Source organism: Thamnophis sirtalis, unplaced genomic scaffold (genome assembly GCF_051295495.1).
Source record: "Thamnophis sirtalis isolate CommonGarterSnake01/CBP01778 unplaced genomic scaffold, rThaSir2_p1.2 scaffold_15, whole genome shotgun sequence".
NCBI classification, from domain to species: domain Eukaryota; kingdom Metazoa; phylum Chordata; class Lepidosauria; order Squamata; family Natricidae; genus Thamnophis; species Thamnophis sirtalis.
This window is the reverse complement of record NW_028261395.1, coordinates 37,114,499-37,128,518: the sequence shown is the minus strand read 5'-3', so window position 1 is coordinate 37,128,518 and position 14,020 is coordinate 37,114,499. Positions and strand designations below refer to the sequence as shown.

At 47.3% G+C, this 14,020-nt stretch overlaps 1 protein-coding gene across 1 annotated transcript in view; it reads right to left on the bottom strand.

The window, feature by feature from the left end:
- PLOD1 (procollagen-lysine,2-oxoglutarate 5-dioxygenase 1) overlaps positions 1-11,934 on the bottom strand; it is a 28,581-nt gene extending 16,647 nt beyond the window's left edge. Inside the window, exons 1-8 of the mRNA XM_087701952.1 lie at positions 11,654-11,934; positions 9,392-9,483; positions 8,016-8,149; positions 5,548-5,711; positions 3,784-3,896; positions 3,194-3,257; positions 628-725; positions 36-137 (exon numbers count right to left, since the gene is read on the bottom strand). Coding sequence (XP_087558078.1) covers positions 36-137; positions 628-725; positions 3,194-3,257; positions 3,784-3,896; positions 5,548-5,711; positions 8,016-8,149; positions 9,392-9,483; positions 11,654-11,729 — 843 coding nt within the window. The 5' untranslated portion in view covers positions 11,730-11,934. The remainder of the gene's footprint in view (positions 1-35; positions 138-627; positions 726-3,193; positions 3,258-3,783; positions 3,897-5,547; positions 5,712-8,015; positions 8,150-9,391; positions 9,484-11,653) is intronic.
- Positions 11,935-14,020: the final 2,086 nt, after the last annotated feature.

Sequence of the window (14,020 nt, the reverse complement as noted above, 5' to 3'; positions counted from 1 at the left end):
TCCCCAACCCTGCCCGGCGTTGCGCAAACTCTTACTTTCAAGCCACTGAGATTCTTCATGCCTTCTTTGCAGACAGTGCAGCCCATCTCGAAGGTCCAAGATTGAGGGATGTAGTTCCCCAGGTAATTCAGCTGCAGCTTTGGGGAGAGAAATGGCTGTGCTCACAGTGTTGAAACAGAAAAAACTTACTTCCTTCCTTTGTCAATCTGACTCCACCATCATATTGTCTATATGGAGATTCTCAGTCATCCAGAGCTGAGGAAGCTTCTTGGATGAGAAGCGAAACATCTTCGAAAGAAAAAAACAAAACCCAAGAAAGTCCAGTTGCCTCCTGAAAAAAGCACCTTTGGGACAACCAGGACCTGGAGGACTTGAGAATCTCTAGAGACTTTTAGCTACACAATTTGGGAGGACGACCCTTGGGACGGTGGGGGAGTAGGAATGGATTTCCAGAGGGGAAAATTGCAGACCACAGGAACCATTTTCACCACTCAGGTGACCCTGAGGACATGGACAAACCTCCAGGTGGCCTCAAGGACTCTCGAAAAGGATGCAAATGACCAGCTGTTTGCAAGGAGGATCCTAGAAGGAACATCCTAGTTTCCAGGGAGCCGGGATTTGGCCTACCTTAGTGGGTCCGTTTCCATGAATCACAACAGGGAGGGTATCAAACGCCAGATTCCGCACTCTCACCTGGCCGTTTTCGAATTTGAGAGCCACTTCGTCTTCGGAAGCAAAGAAGCAGAGAAAAAGAATGAAACAAAACCACAACAACCACAACAACCAAAGGTTCTTTCACATGTATGCCAGGGGAGATAATGGTTTGCGGAAATTAATAAAGTTAGGCCAGATTGTCATGCCTACCATTCTCCTTGCTTTGCTTCACAACTGTTCTGATGGAGGCTTCCCAAGAGCCTGAAGCAAACTCCTGGTCCCGACAAAAACCCCTTTTATTAATTGACTGTGAATTCTGCTCAATCACATCCAGCAAAGTCTTTCAAAGGAGGATTTATAGTTTATAAATAGTTTATAGTTTATTTATTTATAGAGGTCTATAAGTCTTAGTCCTTCCTTCCTTCCTTCCTTCCTTCCTTCCTTCCTTCCTTCCTTCCTTCCTTCCCTGTTAGAATGCAGTATAGCAGGCTAACTCTGTCCATAGCCAGGAGTTCGATCCTGACAAGCTCAAAGTTGACTCAGCCTTCCATCCTTCCCATGAGGACTCAGATTTTGTGGGGCAAAATGCTGACTCTGTAAACTGCTTAGAGAGAGCTATAAAGCACTATAAAGCAGTATATAAGTGCTATTGGTATTTTCCACCCAATGGAATAGTATATTTTAGGAGCAACCCACCCAGTTTGATTTTTAAAAAGTCTCTAAAGACTTTAATTAAATATTTGAGGGTGTCCTTCCTGAGGCAAGAAATAGCAGATAATAAAATAAACTATGCAGCAGCAGAAAGGGGAGGAGAGAGAGAGAGAGAGAGAGAGAGAGAGAGAGAGAGAGAGAGAGAGAGAGAGAGAGAGAGAGAGATGGAGAGAGAAAAAAGGAGAGAGGAAGAGGAAGAGGGAAAGAGAGGGAGGGAAAGAGAGAAAGAGAGGGACAGAGAGAGAGAAAGAGAGATAGGGAGAGAAAGAGAAAGAAAGAAGGAATGGAAGTTTGAGAGAAAGAGAGAGACAGAGAGAGCAAGAAAGAGGAAAAGGGGGGGAGAAAGAAAAAGAAGGAACGGGAGGTTGAGAGAAAGAGAGGTACAGAGAGTGGGAGAGGTAGGGAAAGCGAGAAACAGAGAAAGAAGGAAAGGAAGGGTGAGAAAAAGAGAGGGACAGAGAGAGTGAGAAAGAGGGAGAGGGGGGAAGAGAGAGAAAGAGAAAGAGGAAAGGAAGGGAGAGAAAGAAAGGGACAGTGAAAGAAAGAGAGAAAGAAGGAAAGGGAAAGAGGGACAGAGAGAGGGAGGGAGAAAGAGAGAAAGAAAGAAAGAAAGGAAGGGTGAGAGAAAGTGAGGGACAGAGAGAGGGAGAGGGAGGGAGGGAGGGAGAGAAAGAAAGAAGGAAAGGAAGAGTGAGAGAGAAAGAGGGACAGAAAGAAAAAGAAAGAGGGAGAGGGAGAGAAAGAGAAAGAGAGAAAGAAGGAAAGGAAGGGAGAGAGAGGGACAGAGCGCGAGAAAGGGGGGGAGAAAGAGAGAGAGAAAGAAGGAACAGAAGGGTGAGAAAGAGAGGTACAGAGAGAGGGGGGAGGGAGAGAGAGAAAGAGAGGAAGAAGGAAAGGAAGGGGGATAGAAAGCGAGGGAGAGAGAGCGAGAAAGAGGAGGAGAGAGAGAAAAAGAAAGAGGAAAGGAAGGGAGAGAGAAAGAAAGAGAGGGACAGAGAGAGGGAGAGGGAGGGAGAAAGAGAGAAAGAAGGAAAGGATGGGTGAGAGAAAGAGAGGGACGGAGAGAGGGAGAAGGAGGGAGAGAGAGAGGGAGAGGAAGAAGGAAAGGAAGGGGGATAGAGAGGGACAGAGAGCGAGAAAAAGGGGGAGAGAAAGAGAAAGAGGAATGGAAGGGAAAGAGAAAGAAAGAGGGACAGAGAAAGAGAGAAAGAAGAAAAGGGAGAGAGAAAGAAGAACAGAGAGAGGGAGAGGGAGGGAGAAAGAGAGAAAGAAGGAAAGGAAGGATGAGAGAAAGAGAGGGACAGAGAGCGAGAAAGAGGGAGGGGGAGAGAGAGAAAGTGGAAAGGAAGGGAGAGAGAAAGAAAGAGAGGGACAGAAAAAGAGAAAGAAGAGAGAAAGAAGGAAAGGAAAGGTGAAAGTGAGGGACAGAAAGAGACAAAGAGGCAGAGGGAGGGAGAGAAAGAGAAAAAGGAAAGGAGAGAGAAAGAGAGGGACACACAGAGAGAGGGATAGAGTGGGAGCGGGAGGGGAGGAATAATCCCAAATCTTCTATCAACTGTAGAACAAGCTTGTAGCTGCCGTTTCTTTGTGCCATCTGCTACTCGAGCTCTATTTCTACACAAACGTTGTAGTTTGACTCCAACTGGAGTTGTTTGGCAAACCACGTAAGTAATTTGGGCAGAAGTCAACGGCCTCGGGGATCTACCCAGAGACTCCCCGGCAGTCCTAAGTCCCGTGAAGCTTGTTCTCCAGCAAGAGCGGAAGAATCACCCTTAAGTCGGCCAAAATTTTATTTGGGACGCAGGATTTCCTTTCTACGAATTCTCACCTAGAGCGCCGTTAAGATTTTGGAAGATCCGGCACCTATGATCCAAAGTGATGTTGAGGGTCTTCTGCAGAGGAAGAAGAAGGAGGGGAAAAACAGCAAATACGATAAGGGATGGACGAGATACAGTAAATGTAAGACGGGCACGTGGCTCTACAGCAGGGATGTCAAACTCAAGGCCCGGGGGCCAGATCTGGCCTGCGGGGTGCTTCGATCTGGCCCGTGAAGCCATCCTGGAAACCCCAAAGGACCAGCCCACAGTGCTTCTGCCAGAGAAAACGGAGCTTGGGAGGGCTGCGTGGGGCCCTCCCAGGCTCCCTTTTAAGCCACGACAGCCTCCTGCAGCCCTCTGCAAAAACGGAGCCCGGGAGAGCTGTGTGTGGCCTTCCCAGGCTCCGTTTTCAGCTGCGACAGCCTCCTGCAGCCCTCTGCAAAAACGGAGCCTGGGAGGGCTGTGTGGGGCCCTCCCAGGCTCCATTTTCAGCCGCGACAGCCTCCTGCAGCCCTCTGCAAAAACGGAGCCCAGGAGAGATTCTGAAACATCTGCTGCATTTCTTGGTCAGCCACAAATACTCTCTGCTTTTAGGGCTCACCCGCTTTTCAGGGTCCAGGAACGCTTTGGTATAAAACATCTGGTCGCTCTCACTATCCAGGCCTTGCCAGTCGGCCACAAGCTGGTTGAGATACGGAGCATAACCGATGAATCCTGCAGGAAGAGAGAATACAGGCGGTCCTTGACTTACGACCACAATTGAATCCAACATTTCCATTGCTATGCGAGACAGTTGTTCAATGAATCACTGCAGTTGCCTGGCTTTTGTGCCTGTCGGTCGCTGGCACCTCCAGCAGCCAAATCAGGGGAGGAGGAGGAGACGTGGGGGAGAGAGATAGAGACAGACACACACACACACACACACACACACACACACACACACACACAGAGAGAGAGAGAGAGAGAGAGAGAGAGAGAGAGAGAGAGAGAGAGGGGCGGAGCCTGGGCCGTCCATCAGCCCTCAAAGGGAGAGTCAACAGCCCCCAGGTCTGGAGGTGGCTGATGAGGTAGAGGAGGAACAGCTGGGTCCAGTGCTCGAGACGCAGAAGGCAGAGGAGAGGAGAGCAGTGGAAATCTATGGGACGGACCTTGGGACGGAAGAGTCACCGCTGCTAGTGAGGCCCCACCCTAGCTCTGGGGATAAAAGGCAGGGGGCGGAGATGAATAGATGTTGCAGAGGAGAGGAGAACAGTGGAAATCTATGGGCCGGTCCTTGGGATGGAAGAGCCCCTGCTGCTAGCGAAGCCCCACCCTAGCTCTGGGGATAAAAGGCAGGGGGCGGAGATGAATAGATGTTGCAGAGGGGAGGAGAACAGTGGAAATCTATGGGCCGGTCCTTGGGACGGAAGAGTCACCGCTGCTAGTGAGGCCCCACCCTAGCTCTGGGGATAAAAGGCAGGGAGCACAGATGAATAGATGTTGCAGAGGAGAGGAGAACAGTGGAAATCTATGGGCCGGTCCTTGGGATGGAAGAGCCCCTGCTGCTAGCGAAGCCCCACCCTAGCTCTGGGGATAAAAGGCAGTGGGCGGAGATGAATAGATGTTGCAGAGGAGAGGAGAACAGTGGAAATCTATGGGCCGGACCTTGGGACAGAAGAGTCACCGCTGCTAGTGAGGCCCCACCCTAGCTCTGGGGATAAAAGGCAGGGAGCGGAGATGAATAGATGTGGCAGAGGAGAGGAGAACCGTGGAAATCTATGGGCCATTCCTTGGGACGGAAGAGCCACTGCTGCTAGCGAAGCCCCACCCTAGCTCTGGGGATAAAAGGCAGGGGGCAGAGATGAATAGATGTGGCAGACAACTATTCATCTTCCTGCTGGACACACTTTTTAGCCTGCGGTGAGAGAGAAACTTTTTGCCGGGGCTGCCGTCTCTCCTATTAAAGGAATCTTTGAGTTAAATACAGAGGGCTTGTTGTGTTTGGAGAGCTGGGTCAGAACAGCGGCTTCCCCCTTGACTTTGCTGGAGAGAAGGTCGCCGAAGGAGATCACGTGACCCCCGGGATGCTGCGACCGTCATAAATATGAACCCGTTGCTAAGCATCTAAATTTTGATCCAGTCCCTTTTTTTAGTGTCGTTTGTTACTTGAAAAGGTCAAGTCAACGAACGGTCATAAGTTGAAGACTGCCTGCAAATGTCCCCCTCTCTCTTCCTTGAGCTCAAAGGGGCAGCTTAGCCCACTGATAGGCGCTGACGCCAAAGAAAAATGTGTATTTTGAAGGTAACATTTCCTCCCAGCTCCTCTCTCCTTCCCGCTCGCTCAGGAGGTCCTCCTGAGGGCTTCTATCTTCATGCTTTTCCTTACCTCCAGATCCCAGGAATCTTTTCCCTTCTTGGACCACCGGGTACTTGGCCTCCAACCTCCGGTCCGGATAGATGAGGGTCTCGGATGAGAAGACAACTTTTGACTTGGCCTGCTTGAACTTTTTCAGGACTTCTGCAGGCCCCGAAGCAAAGATGACGTCGTAGCTGCAAGAGGAGGAGGAGGAGAGACACCTGAAGGAAAGTTTTACCCCCCCTGGCAGGCCTGAAGGGCCACCTGAGGTGGTTTAAATCGTATGGTTTTAACCCCCTGTGTTACTCTCGTTACAGGACTTCTGTACTGTACTTCTCCTGAGGGAGGGCGGCCTGTCAGGCCCGGAAGCCATCTTCTACTTGGGCCTTCAGGCCTGCCACATTTAACGCTGTGGGAAAATGGGAGTGGGGATTATATGGAGTGGGGTAAAGGTAAAAAGGTAAACATTCCCCTTGCACATATATGCCAGTCGTTCCCGAATCTAGGAGGTGCTGCTCATCTCCATTTCAAAGCCAAAGAGCCGGCGCTGTCCAAAGACGTCTCTGTGGTCATGTGGCTGGCATGACTCAATGCCCAAGGCGCATGGAACGCTGTTACCTTCTCACCAAAGATGGTTCCTATTTTTTCTACTTGCATTTTTACATGCTTTCGAACTGCCAGGTTGGCAGAAGCTGGGAGAAGCAGCGGGAGCTCACTCCGTTACGCGGCGCTAGGGATTCGAACCGCCAAACTGCCAACCTTTCTGATCAACATCTTAGCCACTGAGCCATCATATCCCTATGGAGTGGGGTAGATGCAGTCTAAATAACATTCCTTTCTCAGAGAGTCAAGGACATCTCGCCCTGCACCTGGAGTGGTGTGACTGGGAGGCACCTCCAGTTGGGACAGTGTCTGATTGGACCATGTGATGGGCATGTGGATACTGGGCAGGGACTTGGACTTTCTTTTGAGTGGGGAAAACCTGGAAGCTTTCAGGTTCTGGTTTTTCCAGATGTGCCAATAGGACATCTCTAATAAAATGGAGCTTTGGGGAAATGCAAGCCTCAGAGTCTTCTTTTGTTGAGGGTGTTACTTGTGACCCTGAGACCCACAAAAAAAGAAACAGGGAATAATCCAGAAATTGCCTGCTTGGAACAAATGAAACCTCTCAACTTTAAGATCATTAGTCTTTTCTCTTCCATTTTGGAATCTCCAGACGGAGATTCTACAGTTGAGCTGCCCTACCCCCATTTAAATGAACTTGTTTCAAACACATCATTGCGACAATTTTCCGCAGTTCACAATGTAGTTAACACGACAAACCATAGTTAAGCAGCAACCAAAATACAGGTTTTATTCTACTTAACAACCATTCGTTTAGTGGCCGTTCAATGTTACGACGGCACTGAAAAAAGGGTCTTAGGACCATGTTTCACACTTTGTAGCATCCCCATGATTGTGTGATCACAATTCAGACAGAACAGAACAGAATTAAGAGAGTTGGAAGGGACCTTGGAGGTCTTCTAGCCCAACCCCCTGCTTAGGCAGGAAAATCTGCACCACTTCAGACAAATGATTATCCAACATCTTCTTAAAAACTTCCAGTGTTGGGGCATTCACAACTTCAGGAGGCAAGTTGTTCCACTGGTTAATTGTTCTAACTGTCGGGAAATTTCTCCTCAATTCTAAGTTGCTTCTCTCCTTGATTAGTTTCCACCCATTGCTTCTTGTCCTGCCCTCAGGTGCTTTGGAGAATAGGTTGACCCACTCTTCTTTGTGGCAGCCCCTGAGATATTGGAACACTATTGTGTCTCCCCTAATCTTTCTTCTCATTAAATTAGCCACACCCAATTCCTGCAACCGTTCTTCATATGTTTTAACCTCCAATCCCCTAATCATCTTTGTTGCTCTTCTCTGCACTCTTTCTAGAGTCTCCACATCTTTTCTACATCGTGGTGACCAAAACTGAATGCTGTATTCCAAGTGTGGCCTTACCAAGGGATTATAAAGTGGTATTAACACTTCACGTGATCTGATTCTATCCCTCTGTTTATGCAGCCTAGAACTGGGTTGGCTTTTTTGGCAGCTGCCGCACACGGCTGGCTCATATCACAGAAACCTGGATTTTCTTCTTTGTGGAAACCCCTGAGATATTGGAACGCTGCTGTCATGACGCTTGTCCGCTGGTTCATATTTATGACCGTCACTGTGTCCCAAGGCCATGCGACCCCCTTTTGTGACCTACTGACCAGCAAAATCCACGGAGAAGCCAGATTCACTTCACAGCTCAGCTACTGAACTTATCAACTGCAGTGATTCTCTGAACAACGGCGGCAGAAAAGGTCGTAAAAACAGGACAAAACCCATGTCTCACTGAACAAACAGATATTTTGGCCTCAGCTGTGGTCGTAAGTAGAGGACTACTATGTGTCTTCAGCTCCTCTGAATACAGAGAGGAATCTCCCAGCTCGTGTTTGTTCTGCTCAGCCAGGAATTACCTCTCGGTGAAAAGGATCACCAAATCTTCTTTATCTGCGTAGGCTTCCAAAGCCGATTTCAAAAGACGGACCTTCTGTCCACCTGTTGTCCTCTGGTCCTCTCGCTCAGGCCATTCTTCTCCTAGTCCCAGAACCTGGACGGATGAAAGGCGATTTTGTGACAAGTTTCAAACCACTTTATTTGTGCTTGTTCCCTCTACACTGAACTGAAGGGAACAACTAAGAATATCTTGTTTTGCAAATGATTTTCACTGTGCTGGGAAGTTGTTGTTTTTTTAACAGACATTTACAGTATGAACTATAAGATTCCCAAATATTATATTAAAGGTAAAGGTTCTCCTAGCACGTATGTGCTAGTCGTTCCTGACTCTAGGGGGCGCTACTCATCTCCGTTTCAAAGCCGAAGAGCCAGCGCTGTCCGAAGACGTCTCCGTGATCATGTGGCTGGCATGACTCAATGCCGAAAGCGCACGGAACGCTGTTACCTTCCCACCAAAGGTGGTCCCTATTTTTCTACTTGCATTTTTTACCTGCTTTCGAAGTGCTAGGTTGGCAGAAGCTGGGACAAGTAACAGGAGCTCACTCCGTTACACGGCGCTAGGGATTCGAACCGCCCAACTGCCAACCTTCCTTTTGTCATTCAAGGTTTTTTATTTTTTAATACAAATTATACATATTATAGGAGCAAAAGGTTGTCCTGGTTTTTTTCTTTTACATCCTCTCATTTACATAGTCTTTTTTACATCATAGTTTCCTTTTCACTTTGTCAAATTATTCTCTTCCATTATTTTTCATCTTTATGATTATTTTTTCTTAATACATAAACAATATCTTCAATTGCCCCTTCAAAGTTACACCACAATTTCCTTTCTTATTTTCTCCATTGGTATATTTTGCTATAAACAGCATACATCCTCTAATTCAATTTAAACATAGAGAGCATTTCTTTCAATTTTTTTTTCTACAATTAGCAATATACTATCATTTCTTTATTTCTTAAGTAGTTGCATCGCAACAACAATCTTACTACTATTCTCTTTAGTCTACTAATGTAAGAACTGCTGACCTTTCTGATCAACAAGCTCAGGGTCTTAGCCACTGGGTCCCTTTTAATATTATATTATCCACTTAATAAGTTTGTTCTTTGGGGTACAATAAAGAAAGGAAAATAATCAGCAATTAGCAGCTGGAGAAACAATTAACATTATGGCAAACTCATCAATTGAAATGAAGGAATGATGCAGTATAATTTTGCCCCATGCGTTTTCCAAGGGTGGGTTTTAAAATTTGAGGAAAAGCAGGGAGTTTTGAATTAGGAATTGTGTTTTGTCATGAAACAACCTGGGAATTTTATTCAAATTAGTCACTTGCGCTACCTTGAGGTTATAGTTAAAAACCTGGGCTGAACTTCTGAAGCGTTTGAAGCCTTCGGTCTCCTTGGTAGCCACCGCGAAGACCAATAAATTATCTGGATGGATGGGAAAAAAAGAATCAGACATACATCACCCAAATTATCCTCAACTGCTACAAATTCCCACATTTCCCAATCACTGCAACTTTTTTTTAAAAAAATTACATACTCGAGAGACACAGCTCAGTTGCAAAACCCAGGCAGCAAATGGAAAGATTTGAGATTTATTAGATTTATATGCCGCCCTTCTCCCAAGGACTCAGGGCAGCGTACAACAATTAAAAGAAACACATGATATAAAAGTTAAAAAAAAATTAAATGGAATATCCCAAACCCAATTAAAATTGACAATACATTTTTTTTAAAAAAAAAAAATTCGAATTAAAATTAACAGTGATCAATACTGAAAGATTTCCAGATTTATTTTGTAGACTTTCTCCATTTCTTGAAAAAAAAAATCTCTTATTTGTGAACTGGGAAAGAGACAGTCTGGGGCGGGGGAAAATCTCATCTCTTGTTTTAATAAACAAATAGCTCAGCCTTCAAACAACATTTCCTCCTTCCCTCTCCCTAAATATTGACATTTTTCCAAGACCTACCCACGTGTGGGACGTGACTTTAAATGAGTCAGAAATGGTGGCCCAAATCTTTCTCTCTCAGCATGTTCACATGCCACAAAACTGGCCTGGAGTTGACCAGCAAGAAAGTGGCAAAGCAGTTGAAATGTAATTTATAACCCCCCTCTCGGGTTTCTGCTGGCATGGTGAGCCTGCAGCATGGCAGGGGGAAACGGCATGCCGAAAACGTTTTGGAAATATGGGAGGGGCAGCCTTCATTCACGAGAGCTAGCTCAGATGCCTTCAGGCTTTGTGTGAAATACCCCTCTGGGGAAACTTCCTGCAAAGCCCACATCCAAAGCATGCCAGAATGCAATTTCTAGCCCTGTTTGAGAAGGGAAAGGATTATATCCTGATTTATATCATGCTGCTTGCAGGGTAGGATAGGACAGAACAGAATACAGAGTGGAATGGAATGGAATTGAATACAGAATAGAAAAGAATGGAATGGAATAGAACAGAATTCTTTATTGGCCAAGTGTGATCGGAATTTGACTTTGGTGCAGATGCTCTCAGTGTGCATAAGGAGAATAAAATCATTCATCAAGAATAAAAAGATACAACACTTAGTGATAGTCGAAGTTACTAATAAGCTATCAAACCGTACTAGTAAACAAATAAAACAATATAAATTGACAAGACACAAGCAACATGGTTATAGTCATAAGTGGGAAGAGATAGGTACTAGGAAGGATGAGAAGAATAATAGTAATACAGTCTTGGTAGATAATTTGACAGTGTTGTGGGAATTAGTTGATTAGCAGAGTGATGGCATTTGGGAAAAAACCATCCTTGTGTCTAGTTGTTCTGGTGTGCAGTCCTCTATAGCGTCGTTTTGAGGGTAGGAGTTGAAACAATTTATGCCCAGGATGCGACGGGTCTGTAGATATTTTCACAGCCCTCTTTTTGACTCGTGCAGTGTACAGGTCCTCCATGGAAGGCAGGTTGGTAGCCATTGTTTTTTTCTGCAGACCTAATTATCCATTGAAGTCTGTTTTCTGTCTTGTTGGGTTGCAGAGCCAAACCAGACAGAAGATTCTCCCCCACATAAACGATTAAGGACCGAGGCAATTCTATTTGCCATTCACCACAATTTAGCCAGACAGATTTGAGCCCAAAACATTGGAGAAGCAATCTGGACTTCACAAAAGGTGACACTTTTGGATAAAGTGTTTCCCTCAAAAAAAAGAAGGCTCTTCCTGATTTCTTGCTACCACAGACTTAAGAAGATGCCCCATTTACCAAACTGAGCAAGAACACATAACTTAGGATAGTTTAAAAAAAAAAACTTGAGAGAGAGAGAGAGGAGGGGAAAAAAGCAGAAAGGGAGATTAATTAAAAAGCACATGATGGTGTTATGCCAAGCGAGCCAATAAATTGGACAGGTAAGACATATCGTTTCTCATCCTCATTCCCCTTCCCCAGGGAAAAAAGGACCCTGGGAGGATTTATTGAGAAATCAAACTCCCAAGCCAGTTTTCCCCAAACTTTTCAGCCACCCCTCTCTGCCAGTGATGGAGATGGCTGCAGAGAGCGCACTGCAAGGAATTTGGGTGTGCACAATCGCAACACTCTCTCTCTCACACATACACACACATTCCTTAGCTTACCGTCTTCTGCTGGGTGGCTCCCACCCTCCAGGGGTGTTAGGAAAAGTAAAAGGAAGAGCAGGGACGGCGAGATCATGGTGGGGAAACTTCGAGGAAGGAATCCCACTTTGCGAAGCCAGCTGTTGGGGGAAAGGCTGCAGGCTCTGCTTGGGAAGGAAGCCCCTCCTGATGTGCCACGCAATGAACACGCCTCCCACCCCCCAAGTGTGGGGAGGAAGGGAGGGAGGCAGGCCTCCTCCTCCTCCCTCTGCCCCTCTCTTCCGTCTGTCCATCCAGGCTCCCTTCCATCGTCCTTCTTCTCTCTTGGGTCGAGATCCAGAGCCTGGCGTTGCACCCTCTGCAGAGAGGAAAGAAGGGGGGGAAATGAAACGAAACACAGGGGCACAAAATCATTACTGCAGGCGGGACACCCCCCATTTTATCCTTTCCAAAGAGCACACACACACACACACACCAAGTCCAAATCCACAACCAAATTCCTGCACTTTCTTTCCCCCACCTTAGAGAGGTTTGGATGCTAATTCCCAGGCTGTTTGTCCTCCAGGCCAGGGGCTGATGGAAACCGGAGTCCCACAGAAAGCGTTGGGAAAGCAAGGGGGGGTTTAGCTGGCAGGGCGAGAGCTGAAATCAGGAGGTGTTTTCTCCCCTGCCTTTTGAAACGAGGGGGGGGGGAACACACTCAAGAGATCTTCTGAGGACGATGAAGGAGCCCTCTCTACGTAAGCTCAGAGACCCTTTGCCTTGAAGGAAAACCTCGGGAGAAGGCGGGCTCTGCACGGGCTCAAAGATCTCCGTCTGCTAACAAAGAGCACTCTGTATAGGCTCAGAGACCCTTTGCCTTCAAGGAAAGCCTCGGGAAAAGTGTGGGGCACTCTGCACAGGCTCAGGGATCTGCTGCTCCCAATAAAGAAGCAACTTGGAATTAAGGAGAAACTTCCTAACAGTGAGGACAATTAACTCAGGGAACTGGCTTGCCACTAGAAGTTGTGGGTGCTTCATCACTGGAGGTTTTTTTTAAAGAAGAGCCTGGACAGCCACTTGTCTGAAATGGTGTAGGGTCTCCTGCTTGAGCAGGGGGATGGACTAGAAGTCCTCCAAGGACCCTTGCAGCTCTATTTATGGATTTGCTTCTTAAAAAAGCACTCTAGAATCTCCGAGACCCTGGGCCTTAAGAGACGAACTCTGCAGAGGCTCAGAGATCTCCTGCTGCCAGTAAAGAGCACTCTGTAGAGGCTCAGAGAGCCTTTGCCTTCAAGGAAAGCCTAGGGAGAGGAGGAGCACTCTGCACAGGCTCAGAGATCTCCTGCTGCCGATACAGAGCACTCTGTAGAGGCTCAGACAACCTTCAAGGAAAGCCTCGGAAGAGAAGCACTCTGTACAGGCTCAGAGATATTTTGCTGCCAGTAAAGAGCACTCTGTACAGGCTCAAAGACCCTTTGCCTTCAAGGAAAGCCTCGGGAGAAGAGGAGCACTTTGCACAGGCTCAGAGATATTTTGCTGCCAGTAAAGAGCACTCTGCACAGGCTCAGACACCCTGTGACTCCAAGGAAAGCCTTGGGAGAAGAGAAGCACTCTGCACAGGCTCTGGGAACTCCCGTTGCCAGTAAAGAGCACTCTGCACAGGCTCAGAGACCCTGTGACTTCAAGGAAAGCCTTGGGAGAAGAGAAGCACTCTGCACAGGCTCTGGGAACTCCCGTTGCCAGTAAAGAGCACTCTGCACAGGCTCAGAGACCCTTTGCCTTCAAAGAAAGTCTTGGGAGAAGAAAAGCACTCTGCACAGGCTCAGAGATGTTTTGATGCCAGTAAATAGCACTCTGCAGAGGCTCAGAGACCCTGTGACTCCAAGGAAAGCCTCAGGAGAAGAGAAACACTCTGCACAGGCTCAGAGATATTTTGCTGCCGATACAGAGCACTCTGTAGAGGCTCAGACACCCTTTGCCTTCAAGGAAAGCCTCAGGAGAAAAGGAGTGCTTTGCACAGGCTCAGATATATTTTGCTGCCAGTAAAGAGCCCTCTGCACAGGCTCAGACACCCTGTGACTCCAAGGAAAACCTTGGGAGAAGGGAAGCCCTCTGTAGAGGCTCAGGGATATTTTGCTGCCAGTAAAGAGCCCTCTGCACAGGCTCAGACACTCTGTGACTCCAAGGAAAGCCTCGGGAGAAGGGAAGCCCTCTGCAGAGACTCAGGGATATTTTGCTGCCAGTAAAGAGCCCTCTGCACAGGCTCAGAGACCCTGTGACTCCAAGGAAAGCCTCGGGAGAAGGGAAGCCCTCTGCAGAGACTCAGGGATATTTTGCTGCCAGTAAAGAGCCCTCTGCACAGGCTCAGAGACCCTGTGACTCCAAGGAAAACCTTGGGAGAAGGGA